This window comes from Balaenoptera physalus (assembly GCF_965194825.1).
Source record: "Balaenoptera physalus genome assembly, chromosome: 12".
In the NCBI taxonomy this organism is placed as follows: Eukaryota; Metazoa; Chordata; class Mammalia; order Artiodactyla; family Balaenopteridae; genus Balaenoptera; species Balaenoptera physalus.
The window spans coordinates 91,571,997-91,587,040 of record NC_138897.1 but is presented as its reverse complement, the minus strand read 5'-3'; the positions used below and the strand labels follow the sequence as shown (position 1 = coordinate 91,587,040).

Below are 15,044 nucleotides of genomic sequence, written 5' to 3'. Positions count from 1 at the left end.
AGGGGATTTGGGTCCCCTTCCCTGCTTTGCCTTCTGGTCGTGTGACTGTGATCCAGAAGGGGAAAAAAGTAATTGTAGGTGAAAACGTGGAGATGCCGGGGATTGAACCCGGGGCCTCATACATGCAAAGCATGCGCTCTACCACTGAGCTACATCCCCAGACCTGCAAAACTGTTTCCTCGAAGTGAGGATATAGGAAGTAGCGACTTCGCTCCACGTTTTTTCCGTTCTGGAGGCTCAGCACCTTCAGAGACGCAAGTCTTTCCCGTCTCAGGAAGCCCACCAACCAGGGGCGCCCGGCACTGCGCCCATGGAGACCAGTGTCCGGAGTAGATGGGTGTGGCAGCCGGAGAATGGTGTTTCTTTATGGGTGTGGCGGGAGAACACAAAACATAGCTCGTCCTCGTTAGTATAGTGGTGAGTATCCCCGCCTGTCATGCGGGAGACCGGGGTTCGATTCCCCGACGGGGAGACTGTGTGATTGTTTTAACTCACTCCAACACACACACACAAAAAGACAGTTGGGGCTTCTCCAAAATGACATGACTATGATAGACAGATATGCGTGGAACCGTGTAAATTTGGTTTTCGGAAGATGTCCGTTTCCTCAAGAAGATAGTGGAAAAGACTACATACTCAGCCATGAGCACTATAGGCTCCCTTCTATGTAAGAATAAATATACATAGTGAGTATATTCGTGTTTATCTTTCTGATCGGATTACAGCAACAACTAGAGCGAACGTTATATAGCTCCCATCATGCACCAGGCAGTATTCGTAAGCGCTTTACAGGTGTGCACCCATTTAATCCTCACAATAAGCCTAGTAGGGGCGATTTTATCCCATCAGACAGATGAAATGCAGGCACAGAGCGTGTATCCAGTAACTTGTCCGAGGTCACGTGAATCAGTCTGGTCTAGACCCTGGTTACTTCTGGGGAGAAGGACTGGGATAAGGTGGGAGTGACTCTGCCTTTCCGTTCGGTAGTTTTCTGGACTGTTTGAATTTTATTTTTTTTTTTCGCTCTCCTTCCCTTCCTTCCTTCATTTCTTCCTTACTCGATTTTTATCAAATTGGTACACTTAGTTTTTCAAGAACTACTACGCGTTCGTGAAAAGCAGCAGTAGGGTCCCCCGCTGTATCCCCTTGCTCCTGAAGGAATTTAGAACATCCCGTTTTGGTGTACTGTTTATTTTGAGCTGTCAGCACCTCACTGGTCTCCTTGCTGCCACTTGAGCCCCTCCTGTCCGTTCTCCATACAGCAGTCAAGGGAGACTTTAAGAGGTAAATCATATCCCTCACTCCCCAGCAGCTTTCCAACACAAAAGAAAGTACAAAGCCTTCACCGTGGCTTTCAAGGCCGGCAAGATCTGGCCTCTGCCCACCTCTTTGTCCTTGCCTCCTATCTTCTGTCCCCTCAACCTCTTCACCTCTTCCACGCTGACTTTCTTTCCATTCATATAACTCGCCGGACTCTGTTTCAGCCTCAGGGCCTTTGCATCAGCTGTTGCCTCTGTTCCAGAGGCTCTTCCTGCAGCGGGCTCTTCATTCTCCAAGTCTTCTCAGCACTCTCTCCTTCTCTTACTGCCCCCATCCCAGGTGTTCCATCCCATCACTACCATTTAATTTGCTTCTTAGCATTCCTATTATGACGAACTATTTTGTTACTGTATTTGTGACTGGGTTACAGGGTCATTAGGTGCTTAGCAAACACTTATTAAATAACTTCACATCATGAAGGACGTCCACACTTGTTCATCCTGTCCCAGGCAACACTCCCCAGCCACCCGTCTCCCAAAGGGCAGGGAAGCAGAGAGAGCCGAACCTGGATGCCGACCTGTTGATTTCTTCGTGCCTTGAAGCCGAGCAGCTGCCACAGGTGGGGTGGCCATGCTTGGAGGCCGGATCTGAGTCACTGCCCCAAGGAAAGCCCATATGGCCTCCCACATGCCTTGGCGTGGTCAGCCTCCCTGCCATGCCTTGGGCTGCTTGGGGAGCTGCACCCAAGGGGAAACCTTGTTCAGTTGAGCAGAGAAGGGAGCCTGAGAAAGCGGAGCTCTGAGCCAGGTAATATTCGTTCTTTCCTTAATTCAGCAAATATTTTTAAGCACCTATTAAGTGCCAGACACTGCTGTCGGCCTTAAGCGATACAGCAGTGACAGAGGCTGATGAGTTCCCTGCCCGTCGTCGGTCTGTCATTCTAGCCGGGGGACAGATAATGGACAAGGAAAACAATACCTAAGCTAACAGTAAACAATAAAGGGCTAGGGTCGCGTAGGGAGGCGTGATCAGGGAAGGCTTCTCGGAGGCGGTGGCTTTGAAGGACGAGAAGGGGCGGGTGCGGGACGAGCCTGGCAGGCATGCGTTCCCGCCGACCCTGGTTCCTCAGCAGCGGATCCCCCGGTCGAGGACCCAGGGCCATTAGACGACGAGGAGGAGAGAAGCGAAGGCTAGAGGCGGCAGTAGCCGAAATAGCTCAGTTGGGAGAGCGTTAGACTGAAGATCTAAAGGTCCCTGGTTCGATCCCGGGTTTCGGCAGCATAACTTTTCTTCCCATGTGTCGGAGGAAAACAAAAAAGACGAAATGATTCTTTCAAATGAATAAAGGGGTTTCATTTTCTTTGTTTAAAACATCTCCGAGCAGTATCGAAGGGAAGCCAGAGGGTATGGGAACCTCCTCACAACTCCCCAACTGGAAAAATCCGACAAGACCAAGAATTCCCTAACTCCGTTTCTTTCACTTCATAGACACTTAACCTCTGTTAGATGTCTGTTGGTTAATTTTTGCTGTTTATTAATTTTTGCTCTCTGAACCCTCATGGCTAAATCATGGACCAGGGAGGAAAAGTACTCTTTAAGATGGAATTAAATAAAGTGGGATTTTTCCTTCTTTTGTTTTGTAGGAAAAGATGAAATATCTAACCTTTTGGAACACGTGACTAGTTAGGGAACGCTGAATGTACCTTTAAGGGCAGAGCCGAAGGGGCGGTTGTACAGCTAGTCCTCGTTAGTATAGTGGTGAGTATCCCCGCCTGTCACGCGGGAGACCGGGGTTCGATTCCCCGACGGGGAGGCGACCTATTTTCGACCTTCAGTATATTTTCATTTCTCTTCCAAACAAATAACTTTCATAAAAGTTCCTTACTCTTTGAAAGAACCAACCTGGCAGGCAAGCGAGATTTGCACCGGCGGTTGTCTATCATCCGCTTGGTCGCAGTCGCGGACGAGCGTCCTCACATTACATTGTTAAAAAAAAGAAAAAGACAAAGTTCTTACGTTGAAGTGGAATTTTCCATTTTCTGCATGCCACAGCGCCGCTGTCAAGTGTTTGGTTTATATAATGATGTCCCAGAATAAAACTGTCAACTCCTAAGTCCAGGAAATGTTCATTCTGCTGCAAATATTTCTTCTTCTCATGTCTTGCGCCGGCCCAGAGGTTAGCCCTCAGAAAATGTCTATGGATTTGAGACGGGAGGTAGGGTGAGTCTAAACTGGACCGTTTTTTTGGTTTTACTTCAGTTGCAGACTCAGCTTCCTGAATACGGCTATCATCCTTCCCGGGATCCTAGTCTTCATTCATTTATTTGTCTGTTCATTTATTTGTTTTCACATTAATTCCATAAATATTTACTGAGTACTTATTATGTGCCAGGCACTGTTCAAGGCTCAGGGGATAGAGCAGGAAACAAAACAGGCAAGGCTCTGCCCTACTGAGCTTAGGACCAAGGCATGGACACAGGCAATACGCAAATTGTATAAACACAGGTTCTGAGAGTGATAAATGCTATGGAGAAAAACAAAACAAATCGAAGTGATGCGATAGCGAATGCATGGGATTCACAGGTCCCTTCATTTAAAAAAAATTTTTTTTTTTTAATAAATTTATTTATTTATTTATTTTTGGGTGTGTTGGGTCTTCGTTTCTGTGCGAGGGCTTTCTGCAGTTCCGGCGAGCGGGGGCCACTCTTCATCGCGGTGCGCGGGTCTCTCACTGTCGCGGCCTCTCCATTGCGGAGCACAGGCTCCAGACGCGCAGGCTCAGTAGTCGTGGCTCACGGGTCTAGCCGCTCTGCGGCATGTGGGATCTTCCCAGGCCAGGGCTCGAACCCGTGTCCCCTTCATAGGCAGGCAGATTCCCAACCACTGCGCCACCAGGGAAGCCCCCCCAAATTTTTTTTTTAATTAAAAAAAAAATCTTGGCCACACCGCGCAGCATGCAGGATCTATTTCCCCGACCAGGGATCAAACCCGCAGCCCCTGCAGTAGAAGGGCAGAGTCTTAACCACTGGACCACCAGGGACGGCCCCACAGGTCCCTTTAGAGAGGTGGCTAGGAAGGCCTTTCTGAGGACCCCGGCAATGAAAAGAAGCCAATCATGAGGAGATCTGGGGAACAGCTTTCCAGACAGCGGGAATGGCAAGTGCAAAGGCCCTGAGGTGCATAGCAGCCTGGTCGCCTGAGGAACAGCTAGGAGGCAGGTGTGGCTAGAGTGCCCGTAGAGAGGAGCAGGGGAGTAAGGGAGGGACGTTAGGGGGTGGTCAACAGAGGCCAGATCACCGAGGGCCTTAAAGGCCAGAGTTAGGAGCATGGATTTGATTCTCAGTTTTACACAGAAAGCAAACATAATCGGGTTTGTTTGGAGCAGAACAATTGGGGCACCTGCTGAACTGACTACATCCCCTCAGCTCGCTCCCGAACCATGTCCAAAATACCACCACCTATGTTGCCATCCTTCTTCCGTTCTGTGGCTAAGGTCGCTCTCATGGCCGCCCTCTTGAGCTACAACAATAAGGACAGACGATGGCTTTCAACGGAGCCCCATTCCTCAACTCACCCCATCGCCCTCCTGCTCTTTTCCTGTTTCACCAAAACACTATCAGCAAAGCGTCAGTTCACACATGGGGTGAATATGAGAAGTAGTAGCCCTTCACTGGAGTTCATATAATAACAGCATTTTTAACAATGAGAATGAGAACTGGCATTTCAGAACACGGGCCTCATACCAGGCACTGTTCTACACCTTCTCTGTGTAACTCATTCAATGGTCACAATCACCCTGTGAAGCAGTTACTATTCAAATCTCCATTTCACAGATGAGGCCCAGAGAGGTGAGGTAATGAAATCACAGCTGCTGGGTCCAGTGTCCCGGGCACCAGCTCATTTGGGACTTTACTATTAAGGGTTTCAGGTACTGGCAGGTTGTAAGGGAGATGATTAGTTAAGGACTGAGGTGGCAGTGTATTTTTGCGTGCATTCTCCACATCATAGTCAAGTGACTCTATTTCTTGCCAGGAAATCTCAGGTGCTGGTGGAAAGAGGTGTAGCCTCACTTTTCGGTGTTCTCCTTGTCTCTCACCGAACCAGTGAGTGGCACCGTGATGACTTGAAGGACACTCCATACGCAATGTGACTTCTCTCCCCTTGGAGAACACTCTGGAAAACAGGTGCTAATTGACAGCTAAGGAATGGCTCTTTTCAGTGAGCAATCACAAAGAGATTCCTTCCTTCCTCAGCGTTTTAGTGGGGGTGGATCTGTTTTTTTCTTAGTTTGCTCTGTTTTTTTTTTTTTGAATATATCTTTTTTTAATTGAAGTGTTGTGTTAGTTTCAAGTGTATATATGTATATATTCTTTTTCAGATTCTTTTCCGCTGAGGGTTCATGTTAACATTCAGAGCTCTTTTTGTCTGCATTGGGTCTTCATTGCGGTGCACGGGCTTCTCACTGTGGTGGCTTCTCTTGTTGAGGAGCTCGGGGTCTAGGCGCGCAGGCTTCAGCAGTTGCGGCTTGCAGGCTCAGTAGTTGTGGCTCGCGGGCTCTAGAGCACAGGCTTAGTAGTTGTGGTGCACGGGTTTAGTTGCTCCGCAGCATGTGGGATCTTCCCGGGCCAGGGCTCAAACCCATATCCCCTGCATTGGCAGGCGGATTCTTAACCACTGCGCCACCAGGGAAGTCCCAATATTCAGAGTTCTTGTTGGAGAAAAAGAAAAAGAAAAATAATAGGTCTGCAAACCTCACAGTCACCAAAGGTTGGCATGGTTATAAAGACCAGGGAACCGGAGATTTCTGGGTGGAGGTGCAATGGGGGCAATGTCCTTATTTATTGGAAAGAAACTCTTTTATTTTCTGTTCCTTCTTTTCTGTCTGTGAGGAGCAACATTCAAGAATAGGTCTGTCTCCCTTTGCTCCTTGGTTCCGGTATCAGCTGGAATTTCAGCTGCAGAGCTATGAAGGACGGGTCTAGTTGGGAAACATAAAACGATTTATTTTGATTTGCTTTAAACTTTAACACCCATTTAAGTATACAACATTTTAATTTAGGGGAAAGAAAAAAATCTAAAGAATAGACTATACCAGAGAATTTCAGGAAGCAAGGCGAAAGGGGCGGGGGATGTAGCTCAGCGGTAGAGCGCATGCTTTGCATGTATGAGGCCCCGGGTTCGATCCCCGGCATCTCCAATATACCTTTTCTGATTTTTTTTTTTTTTTTTTTCCCCCAAATTTCTGCCCCTGTTCATCATACAAACACCATGGACGTGATTATAACAGGTATTACTCCTCCGGTCACTACTTGGAAGTGGGATTTTCACAATAGGTGGGATCTGCCCTTCCTGAAGTCCCTAACACTCCAAATGTAATTTTGTTAGAAGAGGCAAAGGGAAGCAGTTCCAAGAAACATGTAAAGGCAAAACCTGACATGATGACTGAAACCATGGCAAAAGTGAGAATGATCATTTAGGGAATTTACCCTATGCTTCCTGGCATTGTGACTGCAGTAAAAGGCCTGGAGGCCTGGTGACTCATTCCCGGCCATCAGACGGCAAGCGTGGACGTCGTTCAAAGGTCTGAGCGTCTGTGCGGGCCCTTGCCCTTTATTTGTGCTCTCAATAACTCCCTCTGAAAATGGAGCCATTTCCAGAGGGAGCCACCCAAAAGGAAACCAGCAGACACAGCAGGCGGGATTGTGCTTCCTGCTTCCTCGGCGACAGGCCACGTCTGAACGCATGAATGGCTGTGGCGCACATACTGTTTAAACCTATGTTTATACACTGTACTTTATCATTAAAAATAAAAGCTATTTTATTAAAAGAAGGGGTCCTGTTGCACTCTGGGTTCGGTGGTTCTTCGTCTGCAGAAATAACGAATTCCTCATCCATCAAATCCTGTCTCTCATTTGATTTGCCCTCATGTTTTAAATCATAAAAACATCTCATCTTAGAGCTGGAGGGATCGGACTCTGTACAGCCTTCGTTTTTTGCGATGAAACAAATTCATGAAATGACTCACCGAGTTGGGGAGTGGAGTACTGGTGACAGCTTCTCTTTGTAATGAACTTCCGTGAAGGTTATTTCTCCCTAAATGTCAACAAGGTTTTAAGAGAACAAAACGTTGAGGTTATCTCTGAAGTTATCAGGCCTCACATGAAACGAACCATATGATTCTGTTTTACTTTGTATCTTATGCTTAAATATTTCTAATAGCACAATGACAAGGAAAAAAAAAAACACCATAAGGAAAAAAGAACAAGGTGTGCTGGGAAATGGAGCTTTCTAGAAAAGATGTCATAAATTTTTGAAAAAAATGTTTCCCAATGATGAGATTTGATTTTACAATTAAAAAAAATCAAAGTCCATTATATGAGGTACCAAAGGTAGTCACATTCTTGCGACTTCCCGGCGGTCTAGTGCTTAAGCCTCAGCATTCTCACTGTAGGGGGACACAGGTTCGATCCTGGTCTAAGATCTAAAATAAAAAAACTAGTCAAATTCATAGAAACAGAAAGAATGATGGTTGCCAAGGGCTGGGGGTGAAGGCTTACTGTTTAATGGGTACAGAGTTTCAGTCTTGCAAGATGAAGAGTGGAGACGGATGGCGGTGATGGCTGCACAACAGGGTGAAAGTTGAAAGATAGCAGAACATGCCCCTGACGTTATTTTGAGCTATCGCGCTTCAAAAACAGCAAATGCAAAGCGAGGCTTTCACTGAACTCCCCTTCTCCGCCCAAAGACAGATACTTCAAAAGGAACTCCATGGTCCTAGATCCCCTCCCCAGGAGTTTCACCAAGCAGGGAAGATTGGCTTTTGACACAGGAGAGACTAAAAGTTGATACCAAACTGTGTCACAAGCTATCATATCTCTATCCATTCTTCTATTCTCCCAGTAAAAATCATTTACTCTCCCTTAAGAGGACTTTCCCTGTTAAGATGGTATTTAAGCCTAAATTCTAAAATCACATCTTTGAGTGACACATTTTCCCTCCGGGGTATCTCCCATATATTCAAGACGTGTGCATGTTAATAAATTATTGTGCTTTGTTTTGTTTTGTTCCTCTTGTTAATCTGTCTTTCATTACAGGCATCTCAGCTAAGAACTCAGAAGGGTAAAAGGAAAATTATTTTTCCTCCCCTACGAGATATACTTAACACTACTGAACTGTACACTAAAAAATGGTTGAGATGATATATTTTGTGTGTATTTTGCCACAATTTAAAGACAACAAATTAAAACACAAAACAAAGACCCGGTAAGTTAACTAACTTCTTAACGTTCCTATACTAGGCAAAACTGGGGACTGGAGCTTCGGTCTGATTTTCTGACTGGTGGGGGATGAAATGGGTTATTTTGAAGCCAGAGCAGTTTGTTTTCTGCCACACAATGCAAATACACAAATGTAAGCAGGAAAAGGAACAGAGCCTCTAGGGCTTCTTCTTCTTCTTCTTCTTTTTTCCCCCCCTAAGCCGCAGATTCCCTTGACTTCCTTTTATGGTTATGTAACTGATGACAACACAAGGCAAACCTTTCCCATCCAGCTCTCCGATTTCACCCTTTCCCTTGGGAGGAAAATGTTTGCTGGTCGTTGTGCGAACAGTCTCATGATGCTGAGTTAAGCCCCATACAAGGTTGTGTGACCTTCAGGGGAGCTGAGTCCTTTGGGGGAAGGAGGAAAGGCCGGCGGACCAGCAGGCACCAGTCCAGCCCCCTGCAGCCCAACACCCAGGCCCTTTGTGAGCTCAGCTCATCACGTGCTCACGCCTGCCCACCAATCCCGCCTTGCTGCTGGGTCTCTGTCACTCTTCCATTGGTGCCAGCTCTGAAGCAATCCTTTCTGGGGCGCCTGCAAACGATGGGTCAGTGGATGAAGGAGCTGAAAATGGATCCAGTGACTCAAGCGGCTTCTGGCACATTCTAGCACATTGCATTCTAGGTCAGGGGATTTTAGGAGCGTGATTTGATACCCGATTCCTGAATCCAAGTGGGACATTTAGAGTTTGGGAGCCCTTCTCAGCAAATAGAAAAGCAGTTGGAACAACAGCAACAAAAATCCTCTGTACAGCAGGGTTTATCAACCCAATGGATTACTGACATTGGGGACCGGGTAATTCTGTATTATGGGGGACCGTCCATTGAAGGATGTTTAGCAGCAGCCCTGGCCTTTATCACTAGATGCTGGTGGCACCCCTCACCCCCAATACCACAGTATGACGACCAAAAATGTCTCCTGGGAATTCCCTGGCAGTCCAGTGGTTACGACTCGGTGCTTTCACTGCTGTGGCCTGGGTTCAATCCCTGGTCAGGGAACTAAGATCCCCAGAGCGGAGAGGGGGCCAAAAAAAAAAAAAAAATGTCTCCAGACATGGCCAAATGTCCACCGATGGGCCAAATCACTCGTGGTTGAGAACCACTGCTCCAAATAAACAGCAGCCACCTGTCTTTGGGGAGGTCATTTTTCCCTCCCCTCCCCCTCACCTCAGTGCCCTTGGACAAATGTTTATTACTATTTGCTTCAACTGAACCCACAGTTAGACTTAAGTTAGGGACCGCAGGGGTGGTGCAGAGAATTTTTCTGCCAGAGGCAACACAGTGTTCTCAGCTCATAAGAATGTTGTTTTCTCTTTGAAGATAACCCTGGGCCCATTCCCCACCCTTTGAGCCTCTCTTCTCCCTCCTCTCCCCCTCTTTCTCCTTCTTTCCCTCCCTTGCCTCTGAAATCAGGCCTGTTTTTCTCTGTACCTTTTGGACCATGAAGAAAACTATGTCACAAAACTCGTGACTCAGCCTTGAAACACCAGGAATCACAAGGCTTGCAGGAAAGGAACAGCCAAAAGCAAACAGGGTGTGGTTTGAAGCCAGGTCTGGTCACCTGAGAAAGAATCTCAGCTTTTTGTTCCTCTGAAAACTTCTTTCTGAAATTTAGGGAGAAAAAAAGAAAAAAAAAAGCTTTATAAAGAGCCTTGCTGTTCTGTTCCTTTAAACCCCCTTTCCAAAAAGTTAGAAATAACCTTCACGGAGGTCTGTATTGGAAGTCACTGTGAAAAGGCAGAAATGCGTCTCGGGGTGGGAGGCTCTGAAGAGCTCCAGTTCTTTATGTCTCAGCACAGAAAGAATTCAGCGAGAGGCAAAGTGATAGATAAGGAGTGATTTATTAGAATAGGACGCTTGTGAGGTTTCCAAGCGGGTGGGCAAGAGGAGGCTGCACCCCAAGAACTTAGCAGGCTACAGTTTTAGAATCCAACAAAAAGTGGGGAGGGGGAAAGACCACCTTCTTCCTCATTCTTTTTTTTTTTTTATTAAGTTTTTTTTTTTTTAATCTGTCATCAATTTTATACATATCAGTGTATACATCCCCACCGCGGTTTTCCCCCCTTGGTGTCCATACGTTTGTTCTCTACATCTGTGTCTCAACTTCTGCCCTGCCTCATTCTTGAGTAGATGTTAAGCTTCCATCATCAGTTCCTCCTTCATGTCAGGCAGGGGAGTTTTCTTGTCCCTCCATCGTCAAGTCAGGACTGTCATGGCACAGTGGAAATGAGCAAAAAGGTGGTAACATATATTAAAAATGGTAAATCATCTTAGGTTTCAGTATAATGTCATCCTTTCCTTATATGTTTGTTTTCAGTATGCCCAGAGGAACGTGTCCTGGGAATCATTAAGTTACTGAGCTCACTGGGCAGGATGTGGGTCTCCTTCCAGCGCTCTTTGTTTCGGGGCATGTCTCATGCTTCTGTTGCATGGGGTTTTTTTGCTAAGCAAGCCTGCTGGTTTTGTGGTTAAGTAAACCTGCTTTCTTGAGTGAAAGACCCCTAAACTTACATACTTTTTTCTCTACTTACAATCCCCTAGTGGGATTAACTATAATATTTAATCACCAACTTTGTCTCTTTACTCTCTCCCTGTCAACTGGGGTCTCCTACTAACCTGAAAAATGACATTTTATTTTTATTATTCATTTAAATTGCCCAGTAATAAATTCATTCTGAAAAATGTTAAAAATGATAGAGGTTAAAGTCTATTTTGAAAATTGCTCAGACCTTCTTCATAAGTACACACACAGGTTACCAAAGAAAATATACAGCAGTTTTGTTCTGATTCACGTTTTAAGTATAATGTTTAAGTAATATAATGTTCATAATTTCAAGCAGGAATGTAGTCTTTTCCTAATGGCAGAACATGTTTTAGTCAGTTGCCCCTTCTTCTATATATATATTTTTGAAGCCTTTAAGGGTAAAAATTAAAAACACCCTCCCCTCATTTGTACAAATAGGGAATATTTCTAGAAGAGTCCAGAAAGAACGGTGGCTGGGGAACTGAAGGCATGAGAAAGATTTTCCACTGTAAACTTCAAAAAAATCTGTTGGCATCATGTTCATATATTTCAAAATACTTTAAAAATCTGCTGGAGAAATGACATAGAGATCATAAAATAGATTGTCATAAAAAAAGGAAAACGATCTAACTGACGACCTTTTTCTCTTCTTTTACCCAAAGGGAATTTGCCTAGAGAATTAAATTTTATATTTGGGATATTAATTTTTTTCCCCCAGGAATAAACAGAACTTAAGACTCAATAACTATCTTCTTAAAATCTCGGGCTTAAATAGGTTTGATTTCTGATTTCTGAGCTCAGCTAAATGTCAACAGAATTCAAATTCCAACGCCTCCCTGTTGATAATCAAGCACAAACCAGGAAGGCTGAAGAGCAATCTGGAAAGTTCTGTCACCTTTCAAGTCCAGGGCAAAGAGTTTTACACAGCTGTGTGGAATTTCTGCTATTCTTTTCAAAACTCAATGTAGACCTGCCATAGGCATTTCTCCCTTGGAAACTTAGTTTTCACTCCTGTGTTCTGAGGAATTCCCGAGGCTCCTGACGACCCGTCTGAGGCGGGCTTGAGGCCGCGGCCCCGGGATTTGTCGAGTCATTCGTCTTGTCCCGGTGCCCGCCCGGTGGGGGATGGGCGCGGCCGCCACAAGTTTGGGGGCTGGACCCCCAGAGAGGCCTCGCGACGGGCTGAGGATGAGGGGGAAGTTCAGGGCAACAGAAACACTACCGTTATCTAATGAGACTCACAATAAACACCCCTCTTTATTCGCGGGGGGGAAGGGCAGGGCGGGGTGTGCGCTGGGGGAGCGGGACCCCGACTCGGCGTGAGGCGCTCGGCCGGACGCCTGTCCGCCTAGGGCGGGTCTCGGGAACGGCGGGGCCCGCCCGGGCCGGGGGGAGGGGGCATCGAGGTCGGGCGGCGGAGACAGCCCGCTCCGGACGCCTGGACGACTCCACGCCGGGTTTTCACGCCGCCCGCTCCCCATTCTCCCTCCCCTCAAGTCGAGCCCCGGGCAAGTCCGCGGACGCAGCGCTCAACGAGCGGGCTGATCCCTCCGCCCGGCCTCTCGGGACGGCGGCCCGCTCCGCGCCAGATTCGGCCCCAAAGCTCCAGTCTTCACAGGAGAGCATTTTATGAGTGGCATTAGTCGAGTCTGGGGTTTCTCTTCAGAGGGCAGGAGGGCTGCGAAAAGTAGTCCCTTCTCGGCGTTTCTGCGGAGGGATCCATCGGAGCGGCGCTACCTGTAACTATATAAGGAAGCGCCGGCGAAGCGGTGAGCAGGCAGTTTCGTGAAGGCTGAGAACTGAGTTGCGGTTCTTCTGTGTTCGCTGTCGCCACCACCACTTGGTGAGTAGGGGTCCCGGGGGTCTCGCGGCCGCGGGGGGCGCGGGGGGTCGACTTGCCCGCTGCGGCAGAGGGGGCAGCCGAGGCCTTCAGTCACCCGGGGCCCGCTAGCAGCAGGGTGATCCTGAGGGGGAGGAACGCGGCAAAATGGCGGCCGTTCCCCGTCTCTCGGAGGGAGAAGCCGGCCTCGCAGCGGGCTGTGAGGTGGGAGAGGGAAGATGGGGGACGGGAGCGGGGACTGCGGCTGGAAAGGAAACGCGAGAGGCCCGTGAGGCCTCCATGGCGGCGGGGCCCAGCTTTTCGGGGAACGGGGTTGGGCAGTGTGTGAGGGAATCGAACATTAGGACCCGGTTTGACTCGAGCGAGAACTCGGTTTCCCGTCCCAGTAAGGGGACGTTAACTGCCGATGCCACGGAGCCGTCGTGCACGCGCGATGGGGGAGGGGACCCGCTCGCCCCCGCGGTTACGAGACGTCATCCCTTCTGTGGGCTCATAAGCGAGGGTGGGGCCGCCTGCCGGGATGTGTGGAGGGAGAGTTTTTCTCGTCTCGGGGCACAGGGAGGGTTTGGGCGCGGGGTGGTCTCTGCGCTGTTGGCAGGGGACACACAGCCAGTGACGGGGGGAGGGTAAGTGAGGCCCGCGCATTGACTTGGGTCAGGTTTCCCTGCTTTTCTTTCTTAAGTGTATGAAACGTTGGTTTTGACCTTATTTGTCAAGCTTTCGAGTTTTTGGGCAGGTTAGTCATTTGGCTAGTACATAGTGACACATAACTTTGTAGCACTAGGTATGTGTTGACCTCTGAATTACTTGTTAAACGCTGGGGGGGTTTTTTGTGTTATTTTTTTTTGTTCCAACAGACAATGCAGATCTTCGTGAAGACCTTGACTGGTAAGACCATCACCCTGGAGGTGGAGCCCAGTGACACCATCGAGAACGTCAAGGGGAAGATCCAAGAAAAAGAGGGCATCCCCCCAGACCAGCAGAGGTTGATCTTTGCCGGGAAACAGCTGGAAGATGGGCGCACCCTGTCTGACTACAACATCCAGAAAGAGTCCACTCTGCACCTGGTCCTCCGCCTCAGAGGTGGGATGCAGATCTTCGTGAAGACCTTGACCGGTAAGACCATCACCCTGGAGGTGGAGCCCAGTGACACCATCGAGAACGTCAAGGCGAAGATCCAAGACAAGGAGGGCATCCCCCCAGACCAGCAGAGGTTGATCTTTGCCGGGAAACAGCTGGAAGATGGGCGCACCCTGTCTGACTACAACATCCAGAAAGAGTCCACTCTGCACCTGGTCCTCCGCCTCAGAGGTGGGATGCAGATCTTCGTGAAGACCTTGACCGGTAAGACCATCACCCTGGAGGTGGAGCCCAGTGACACCATCGAGAACGTCAAGGCGAAGATCCAAGACAAGGAGGGCATCCCCCCAGACCAGCAGAGGTTGATCTTTGCCGGGAAACAGCTGGAAGATGGGCGCACCCTGTCTGACTACAACATCCAGAAAGAGTCCACTCTGCACCTGGTCCTCCGCCTCAGAGGTGGGATGCAGATCTTCGTGAAGACCTTGACCGGTAAGACCATCACCCTGGAGGTGGAGCCCAGTGACACCATCGAGAACGTCAAGGCGAAGATCCAAGACAAGGAGGGCATCCCCCCAGACCAGCAGAGGTTGATCTTTGCCGGGAAACAGCTGGAAGATGGGCGCACCCTGTCTGACTACAACATCCAGAAAGAGTCCACTCTGCACCTGGTCCTCCGCCTCAGAGGTGGGATGCAGATCTTCGTGAAGACCTTGACCGGTAAGACCATCACCCTGGAGGTGGAGCCCAGTGACACCATCGAGAACGTCAAGGCGAAGATCCAAGACAAGGAGGGCATCCCCCCAGACCAGCAGAGGTTGATCTTTGCCGGGAAACAGCTGGAAGATGGGCGCACCCTGTCTGACTACAACATCCAGAAAGAGTCCACTCTGCACCTGGTCCTGCGCTTGAGGGGAGGTGTCTAAGTTCTCCCTTTTAAGCTTTCGACAAATTTCGTTGCACTTTTCTTTCAATAAAGTTGTTGGCATTCTCAAGTAGTGTAATTTATTTATTTTTAATA

The 15,044-nt window shown here is 48.2% G+C and overlaps 1 protein-coding gene and 2 long non-coding RNA genes across 3 annotated transcripts; 2 read left to right on the top strand and 1 right to left on the bottom strand.

Moving 5' to 3' along the window:
- Positions 1-2,497: 2,497 nt before the first annotated feature.
- On the bottom strand, positions 2,498-12,478 carry LOC309640098. Its single transcript, XR_014252018.1, has 4 exons — positions 7,645-12,478; positions 4,835-7,353; positions 3,146-3,784; positions 2,498-2,544 (listed from the first exon to the last, which is right to left on the bottom strand). It is a non-coding gene; the product is annotated as an uncharacterized lncRNA (long non-coding RNA).
- Positions 2,539-3,873, top strand: LOC309640099. Its single transcript, XR_014252019.1, has 2 exons — positions 2,539-3,018; positions 3,156-3,873. It is a non-coding gene; the product is annotated as an uncharacterized lncRNA (long non-coding RNA).
- A 136-nt stretch (positions 12,479-12,614) lies between the features above and the next one.
- On the top strand, positions 12,615-15,018 carry UBC (ubiquitin C). Its single transcript, XM_082418298.1, has 2 exons — positions 12,615-12,946; positions 13,801-15,018. Exon 2 carries the CDS (start codon positions 13,804-13,806, stop codon positions 14,947-14,949), a length of 1,146 nt encoding a protein of 381 aa, XP_082274424.1. The 5' UTR covers positions 12,615-12,946; positions 13,801-13,803; the 3' UTR covers positions 14,950-15,018.
- Positions 15,019-15,044: the final 26 nt, after the last annotated feature.